At 37.0% G+C, this 10,000-nt stretch overlaps 1 protein-coding gene across 1 annotated transcript in view; it reads right to left on the bottom strand.

The window, feature by feature from the left end:
• Positions 1-10,000, bottom strand: part of LOC135207505 (putative neural-cadherin 2) — a 375,807-nt gene that overhangs the window by 663 nt on the left and 365,144 nt on the right. The window contains 5 exon segments of the mRNA XM_064239328.1: positions 774-1,121; positions 2,287-2,505; positions 3,834-4,063; positions 5,229-5,418; positions 6,303-6,717. Of these exon segments, the coding sequence (XP_064095398.1) occupies positions 774-1,121; positions 2,287-2,505; positions 3,834-4,063; positions 5,229-5,418; positions 6,303-6,717 (1,402 nt within the window).

The raw sequence follows: 10,000 nt of genomic DNA, 5'->3' as shown, positions 1-10,000 counted from the left end.
CTACTGTCCTTATATATTAAAAATATCAGCTGAAAAGCTTTTGTGTATGAAAAATCTTAATTAACATACGTCAATCAAGGTCACACGAATCAAGATCATTATGAATGACAAGATTAGACTTAGGTCAGAACTCAAACTTGTTACCTTTAGGTTATATAAAATCAAATAAAATTCATCAGCATTGGTACTGATCTGAATGTTGGAAAATGTCGAGAATCTTTCAACAACTATACAAGAATATAAAACGATCTACTGGACTTACAGAACGTCCTCACAACAAAATTTCTCAAGTGCAAAAGAAAAACAAAACAGAAAGTTCATTGAAATACTTAATCTATAAAAATGGGTTGAAGATAATGAAGAAAGAATCAGGGCAGTAATTCATCACACGATGATAAAACTGCAAAGAAAAGGGAGTGTTTGAAAAATGGGATAAAGAAAAACTACCAAGCCGAGGTTAGGAAAACCCCTTATGGAGCCAAAAATAAGAAAAGGGTAAATTCAAAATTCAGATAAATAAGAAAATGAAGTGGTGATTTCCAAAGAAAAAAAATATAATATAAAATGACAAAATTTAATAAAAGTAAAATAGAGCAGTGACTTCCATTGCAAAATGCAAATCCAGTAAATCACATGATTCAAATATAGCTAAAATTACGCAATTCAAATAAAAGCAAAAACAGAGCACTGACTTAAAAAGAAAAACACAATGGAATCAGTTGGAAAAAATCAAACGAAACGAAAATCAACCAGCGACTTCCAGAAGGACTAACCCACAGTCGCAGAGGTCAACGACCCCGACGGAGACCCGTCCCCCTCGTAAGCGTACGCCCTCAGATCGTCTTGAGCAGGTGGGGGGTTGGTGCTGAAGTTGCCGCAGACGACGGCCACTCGGGGCCTGTCTCTGCCGCCCAGCGTGTTGGCAGGCGACCCGGCGGGACTCTTGTCCTTAGTGGACTCGTCGCTCGAGCATAAAGTGACCCTCGGAGGCAGCTTCAGGCTGGAGGTGACGATGTCCTTGGCGCTCTCGTGCCCGACGGTGGATCTCCTGAGGGAAGACGTGTGGTGGAAGCTCTCCTTCGAGGCGCTCCCCTTACAGGAGAGGCTGGGGCTTATTTTGCCTGCGGGAGGGAGGGAGTATGCAGGTGGATATTGGATATGTGAATGACCATACATGTTTTTTTAATAATTATTGATAGTACACACATTTGGGATATATGAATAAATATATATGTTACTGGATGATTATTGATAGTACTGATTTTTTGCAGCTTTCTCTCTCTCTCTCTCTCTCTCTCTCTCTCTCTCTCTCTGTGTGTGTGTGTGTGTGTATGGTATATGAGGTTTATAAATAAACGCTTAGGTAACTGATCATTCTATATTAAATACATTTCTATGAGCGAACAGGTACACACACATTTGTAGCTCTCTCTCTCTCTCTCTCTCTCTGGGGTTTATGAATAAACGCTTAAATGAACATTTCATATTGGACACATTTCCATACGCGAACAGGTACAGACTCTCTCTCTCTCTCTCTCTCTCTCTCTCTCTCTCTCTCTCTCTCTCTCTCTGAAGAGCATGGGATATGGGACATATGAATGAACACTTATTTTTACGAATGAAAATTGATGGTACGTACACACACACAAGTACTGACATATGGTCAATCAGAATATTGCAATTTAGACATATTCCAATAACCTAACAGGAATATACATAGCAGCTTCATCTCTCTCTCTCTCTCTCTCTCTCTCTCTCTCTCTCTCTCTCTCTCTCTCTCTCTCTCGTATGTATTGCACGAAAGAAAAGCATCGGTTTCCCTGACTGCTGAATATAAATATATATATAATTGAGTCCCAAACTTTGTCCAAAACTTTAGCGAAATTAATTTTGCTTTCGTAATGAAATGGTACAAGACTTTTACTGTTTGACGAAATATACTTGAAATTCATTCATTAATATTTGATGAATGAAAGCCTGTAGTATATACGAGGTTCGTATATGTTACATTTATTTGTCATTCATTTAAACAATTTATATGTAGTACATATATCAGTAGAAAATAATATATCCACGCTAACTCTTTACTAATTGTATGTATGTATGTATGTATGTATGTATGTATGTATGTATGTATGTATGTATGTATGTATGTATATATATATTATATATATATATATATATATATAGATATATATATATATATATATATATATATATATATATATATATATATATTCACCAGTTAACTGAAAGGCTTCCGTTTTCTATGACAAACACTACTACCTTCGAAAGTGTGCTGTTCAGCTTGGACCTTCAACCTCAGGGCATCGAGAAGGACGGGCTCTTCCTTCCGCTTGGTGGCGTGGGCGGGTATGGGCGTCTCTATGACCGTGGCTATCCCTCCGACTTCGCTGGCGCCCTCGACTCCAGCAGGGCGGAGCTCTCCGCTCCGGCCGGCTCGGGATTTGTGGAGCCGCAGGGTGACCACCACTCCGATGACCACTGGGTGTTCCGGAGAGAGGGCGAGTTAGGTCAAAGTTGAATTGGTTGGGAAGGATGGAAATTTATATCAAAGCAAAAATATTGTAAGTGGTGATCATTTAATGTTGTTCACGAACGAGCTTGTTGGCACGTGCTACGCATTGCTGGAACACGGCGCCGCTATCTACCCTAACCTACTGATACCCTACCTATCCCACCCTGCCCGGGAAGGACAAACCAGTTTGTATGGGGTGGGTGGCCGTGTTATGTCTCCCCTACTGTTACATCGGGGGAGGACATAAAAGATCCACTCAGATTTTAGCTATGTGTGCTAGAACCTGGTGCTGCTGTCTTTTCCCCTGCCCTCCCGACACCCTGCCTACCTCGCCCTGCCCCGGAAGGACAAACCAGTTTGCATGGGGTGGGTGGCCGTGTCATGTCTCCCCTACTGTTACCCCGGGGGAGGACAAATATTTCGTTCCAATCCCTTGGCCTTCCATTCCAACTCCTTATTCTTCCTCCGTTCCAATTCCTACAATCCTCCAGTTTTAATTACATATCCTTCCATTCCAGTTTCCTATCCTTCCCGTTCCAATTCCTTATCCTTCCAGTTTCAATGAAAGGCATAAAGTATTTATAGGTCTGTTCGTTTTCTATTAGCTCACCATGATAACTTACTTCCTAAAACTAAATACAATTTTTCAAATTAATGTATGGTCATGGGTAATAAAAATCAACGCATTTGTTAGATAATATTAAGTAACTCAACTATTTTTACATCTGTTATCAGTCAAAGATCATTGACATATATCATTCATTAAAAAAGCGAACGGAATTCAAGGTTAATTTCAAGAACGTTATCAGAAAGCCCTCTTGGTTAAAACTTAGCCAACACATCTCAGAAAACCTACCTTTTTGTATTAAACTGAAAACGCGATTTAATCTTTCCTCCTGTCTTTAATAAATCAAAACTACCATATCTTTAAAACTTAACTAACATATTTCAGAACTTACCTTTTTCTATCAAGCGGAAAACACGATTTAATTCTATCTTCGGTCTTTAATAAAACTTTAATTTCTGTTCCTTGTCAGACTTTACAAAGAAAAAAAAGAGAGAGAAAAAAAAGTTAAAATAATAAGCCAAATTATCAAACAAGAGAATGGATTCCAAAACCAAAGAAAAAAAAGTTAATAAAATAAGCCAACTTACCAAACAAGAGAATGGATTCCAAAATAAAAAAAAAAAGAGAGAAAAAGTTAAAAAAAATAAGCCAACTTACCAAACAAGAGAATGGATTCCAAAACCAAAGAAAAAAAAAGAAATAGTTAAAAAAAATAAGCCAACTTACCAAACAAGAGAATGGAAAGGGTGATGGCTGCGATAACAACAGGTGTCACAGAGTGGCTGGGAGGAGGCAGGTGCACCCACTGACAGTTGTCACCGCTGTGGTACGGTCGGCACGTGCACTGGTAACCCGGATGCATGTCTCGACAAGTTCCGCCATGTAGACAGGGCTGGTAGCCACACTCGTTCACCAATTGGCAGGTTCCTCCTAACAGTTGGCGTCCCGGGCCGCAGCTGGAGGTGCAAGATTTACAGGATGTTAAATTCGGTACATACGAAACAAAATAACTTACTTTTTTTGAAAAAAAAATCTTCAATAAAAACGCTGAACATTTATGTTTAAGCAAAACAAAATACTCACAAAATTCTTCAATGAAGTCACGGACCATTTAAATTTAAGTAAAATAAAAGAAACACGATAAAATTTAATTATCTATCTACCAAAAATAAATAAATAAAATAAAATAGATGAAAAAATCGTCAATAAAAACGCTGAGCATTTATATTTAAGCAAAACAAAATGCTCACAAAATTCCCCAATGAAGTCACGGACCATTAAAATTTAAGTAAAATTAAAGAAACACGGTAAATTACCTATTTAACAAAAAATAAATAAATAAAATAAAATAAATAAAAAAATCGTCAATAAAAACGCTGAACATTTATATCTAAGCAAAATAAAATGCTCACAAAATTCTTCAATGAAGTCACGGACCATTTAAATTTAAGCAAAGTAAAAGAAACACGATACCTTACGTTTTTGGAAAAAAATAAAAAAAAGTAAATAAATAAATAAAAACAGTGACCATTTAAATTTAAGCAAATATACTCACTTCTTCAATGAAGTCACTGACTATTTAAATTTAAGTCAAATAAAATAAACATGATAACTTACCTCTTTGGCCAAAAAAGATAAATAAATAAATAAAAACAATAAATAAATAAATAAAAACAGTTACTATTTAAATTTAGGCAAAATAAAATACTCACAAAATTCATCAGTGAAGTCACTGACCATTTAAATTTAAGCAAAATAAAAAAAAATAAACCTCTTGAAATTCTTCAGACACTGACCATGTAAATTTGGGAAAAATAAAAATATACCTCATACAATAATTCAATGGAAACGCTGACCATTTAAACCTAAACGAAATAAAACGTTCACAAATTTCTGCAATAAAAACGCTAGCCATTTAAATGTAAGCATAATAAAAAACAGACCTCTTATAAATCCTTAAAACACTGACTATTCAGACCCAACATAATAAACAGAATTAAAAATTTCTTCAATGAAAACACTGACAACTCGACAACTCCAGTTTAAGCAAAAAAAAAAAAAAAAAAAAAAGGAAATTCTTCAATGAAAACACTGACCATTTTTACAAGGAATAAAACTAACCTGCAGCTGGCCTGTCTCCAGCTGTTGTGACACGTCAGAGGAGGCAGACAGCTGGTGTTTGAGCAAAGATCACGACTGGGGCAGTTACTCTCTAAATTCTGGAATGTTGTCACCTGCCCCCAGGTGGTGCCATTGACACCTGGTGGCAGGGGCAGTCCTTTGCCGGAGACACGGATATCATCTATACAAACTTAAAAAAAAAAAGGTAAATCAAATAAATAAATATATATTTTTTTCATAGTTTTTATTTATTTTTAAAATTTCTTATAAATCTTTTCCTTATATTTATATATTTGTCTTTATTTCTATTACTATTTACAATTATTTATTTTTTATCTATTCATATTTTTGATAGTATCGTCTTCAGAAATTGTGTTAAGTTATTTTCGTGTAAAATTATTATCTTAAACTCTTTTGTTTTTACCTGATACATTTTTAAGTTTAGACGTTGTACCCGTAACAGATAAATTTTAATAAGAAACTGTGGCTGATTGAAAGAGATGGGTCCATAACACTTAAAAAAATAACTCTTGGCATATTAAATATATACATAAAAATATTACGTATTATAAAAATAACTCTTGCCATATTAAATATATACATAAAAATATTACCAATTAAAAAAATTACTCTTGGCATATTAAATATATACATAAAAATATTACGAATTTCATGGTAAAGTCCAGCATCTAATAACACGATAAGATCTTGAAAGTGATCTAAGTTTAGCCTTTTTACCAGTTAACTGATAAACGGTAATTAGAAACGAAGATTGACTGGAAGAGATGAGTAGATAATGGCAAAATAGTCTCTCGTCAGGCAAATATATACAAAAATAGACTACGAATTTCATGTTTTTTTTTTTTTTTTTTTATGTTGCATGGAACCAGTGGTTATTCAGCAACGGGACCAACGGCTTTACGTGACTTCCGAACCACGTCGAGAGTGAACTTCTATCACCAGAAATACACATCTCTGACCCCTCAATGGACTGACCGAGGATCGAACTCGCGGCCACCGAGGTGACAGGCAAAGACAATACCAACCACGCTTACGAATTTCACGACTACTTACTCTCGCTGACGTCGTTATGAACATTGATCAGTTCAGCATCCTGGTACTCGGGAACCCCGCCCACGGACAGCCCATTCTGCTTATCCACGATCAGAGGAACGGGCCTCTCGAACGCCGAGGACGAGTCAGTCACGGAGGACGCCGCCCTCGAGATCGAGGAGGACAGGCGAGAGGGAGACGAGAGGACGGAGGTCACGCCCTTGTCCTCCACTCTAGTAGGCTTCAGGAAGGTGCTAAAGGTGTGGTTGTGTCTCCAGCCTTCGCCGTCGTCCACGGACACCAGCATGTTGGGGCCGTGGCGTTCGACGTAGATCGTGTGCCACGAGCCGTCCCCTAGAGGGTAGCCGTCGACGCACGACTCGGGGGCATCCAAGTCGCCGGAAGAGAGTGAGGTGCAGACGACCCCACTTCGGAGCTGGGGAAAAAAAAAAAAAAATAAGAGCTGAACATTTTCTTTCAGAGCTGAAATTTTTTTTTCTTCGGACCTGCTAAAAAAAGAAAAAAAGAAGATAATAGTTTGTTTTTCCTCTAGACCTGAAAGACAAAAATATTTTTTTTTTGTACCTGAACTAAATTTTTTTTTCTTCGGACCTAAAAACATTAAAATTTTCCTTTTCTTTTTCTCTCCGGAGCTAAAAAATAAGAATACTTTTTTTCTTTGCAGCTGAAAACTTTTTTTTTCTTTTTTTCTTCGGAGCGAGAAATATATATATTTCTTTTTTCATGATGAACTGAAAAAATATCTTTTTTCTTCGGAGCTGAGAAATTATCTTTTTTGTTTTTTTCGGAGCTAAAAAAAATTATCTTTTCTTTTTTTCTTCTAAGCTGAATTTTTTCTTTTTTTATTTGGGGAGCTGAAATATTTTTTTTCTTCAAGATTAAAATTACCTAGTGCAAATAAAAGGAAATTGGTCTTTTTTTTTCTCCTTTTTTTATATGTGTTGTGCTTCAAGGATAATGACTATCTGCTGCAAATAAAAAAAACAAAAAAAAAAAACACGCATAATCTCTTTACATAATTATTCAAAGGTCAAAAAAAAATCTGCCTCTAGCTAATTTATTAATCGGGAATTCTCTTCTTCAGTCAAGACCTTAAATACGAGATCTTTTACCACATTAATTTGAGGAACAAGGTCACATTTAATTAGGTCCGAAGGCATTCGGTTATCTGAAAAACAAGTTGCGGTAGACAGAATAAACATTATATGGTCTCGTAAACATTGCATTCTTTTACCGGATAAATATCGAAATAGAAAAAAAAAACAAACATTTGAGATGTTATGAAAAGTTAATAAGCTTCGTTACCGAGCTGAGTATACGATCTATTTTATTATTATTATTTTATTGTTATTATTATTTTATTTTTTATTATTATTATTATTATTATTTTTTATTTTTTTTTATTTATTTTTTTTTTGCTTTATCACAGTCCTCCAATTCGACTGGGTGGTATTTATAGTGTTGGGGTTCCGGTTGCATCCTGCCTCCTTAGGAGTCCATCACTCTTCTTACTATGTGTGCCGTCTAGTATCACACTCTTCTGCATGAGTCCTGGAGCTACTTCAGCCTCTAGTTTTTTCTAGATTCCTCTTCAGGGATCTTGGATCGTGCCTAGTTCTCCTACGATTATGGGTACGATTTCCACTGGCATATCCCATATCCTTCTTATTTCTATTTTCAGATCTTGATACTTATCCAATTTTTCCCTCTCTTTCTCTTCAACTCTGTGTCCCATGGTATTGCGACATCAATGAGTGATACTTTCTTCTTGACCTTGTCACTCAACGTCACGTCTGGTCTGTTTTGCACGTATCACCCTATCCGTTCTGATACCATAGTCCCAGAGGATCTTTGCCTGATCGTTTTCTAATCACTCCTTCAGGTTGGTGCTCGTACCCACTTATTAACCTGCAAGGTAGCTGATGTTTCTTGCACAGGCTCCAGTGGAGGGCTTTTCTACTGAATCATGCCTCTTTTTGTACTGGTTCTGTGCAAGTGCCGGGCATTCACTTGCTATGTGGTTTATGGTTTCACTTTTCGTATTGCACTTCCTACATATGGGAGAGATGTTATTTCCGTCTATCGTACTTTGAACATATCTGGTTCTTAGGGCCTGATCTTGTGCCGCTGTTATCATTCCTGCAGTTTCCTTCTTTAGCTCTCCCCTCTGTAGCCATTGCCAATTGTCATCGCTGGCTAGTTCTTTAGTCTGTCTCATGTATTGTCCGTGCATTGGTTTGTTGTGCCAGTCCTCTGTTCTTTTTGTCTTTCTCCTGTCTCTGTATATTTCTGGGTCTTCGTCTGCTTTTATTAGTCCTTCTTCCATGCACTCTTTAGCCACTCGTCTTCACTGGTTTTCAGATATTGCCCCAGTGCTCTGTTTCGATGTTGACGCAGTCCTCTATACTTAGTAGTCCTCTCCCTCCTTCCTTTCGTGTTATGTATATCCTGTCTGTATTTGCTCTTGGGTGTAGTGCTTTGTGTATTTGTCATATGTTTCCTGGTTTTATGATCTATGCTGCGGAGTTCTGCCTTCGTCCATTCCACTATTTCCTGCGCTGTATCTGATTACTGGCACTGCCCATGTGTTTATGGCTTTTATCATACTTTCCGGCGTTGAGTTTTGACTTGAGTATCGCCTTGAGTCTCTGCATATATTACTTTCCTGATCGTGTCCTTCATCTCTTGGTGTTTTATATCTCCTCCTTCCATTATTCCCAGGTATTTGTATCCTGTCTCATCTATGTGTTTGATGTTGCTCCCATCTGTAGCTTTATCCCTTCAGTTCTCGTTACTTTGCCCTTTTTGTATGTTGACTAAGGCGCATTTTTTCTATTCCAAACTCCAATCCTAATGTCCCACCCCAGAGACAATCCATTACAGTTCCTGGATTAGGCGGGTATCTATTTCCTTGATGCTCTTACCATACAGCTTGATGTCCGTCCATGAACATCAGATGGTTGATTCTGTTGCCTCTTTTCTTGAGTTGTACCCGGCATCCATCTTCTGTAGTACTTTTGTCATGGGAATCATGGCTACTACGAAGAGTAGCGGGGACAGTAAGTTGCCCTGGAAGATCCCTCTCTGATATTAACCTCTGCTAGTCTTATTCCAGAGCTTGTAAGTATTGTATTCCAGTTGCGCATTGTATTTTTGAGGAAGCTGATGGTATTTTCCTCTGCCCCATATATTTTCAGGCATTCTATTAGCCATGTGTGTGGTATCATGTCGAAGGCTTTCTTATAGTCTATCCATGCCATGCTTAGGTTGGTTTTCCTTCTCGTACTGTTCTTCATTACCATTTTGTCTATCAGGAGCTGGTCTTTTGTGCCCTACACTTCCTTCTGCAGCCTTTCTGTTGGTGGGGGATGGTGTTTGTCTCCTCTAGGTAGTTGAATAGCCTTTCACTGATGTTATTATTATTATTATTATTATTATTATTATTATTATTATTATTAATGATTTTGATTTCTGGGAGAGAGAAATATAATGCCGCCAACGGTTCCATCCTACAGTACAGGAAAGTGAAAGTAATTCAGATTTCGATTTACCGAAATTTTCTAGAAAAAAAGGAAAAAAAACAAGATATCAATGAGCCGTCCAAGAAAGATACAGAATTTCTGAAGAGCGAAGTAAAATCGAACATTAAAAAAAAAAAAAAAAAAAAAATAATCAAAAAAAAAAAAAAAAAAAAAATA

The sequence above is a fragment of the Macrobrachium nipponense genome, chromosome 32 (assembly GCF_015104395.2).
Source record: "Macrobrachium nipponense isolate FS-2020 chromosome 32, ASM1510439v2, whole genome shotgun sequence".
NCBI classification, from domain to species: Eukaryota; Metazoa; Arthropoda; class Malacostraca; order Decapoda; family Palaemonidae; genus Macrobrachium; species Macrobrachium nipponense.
This window is presented reverse-complemented; position numbering and strand designations above follow the sequence as displayed.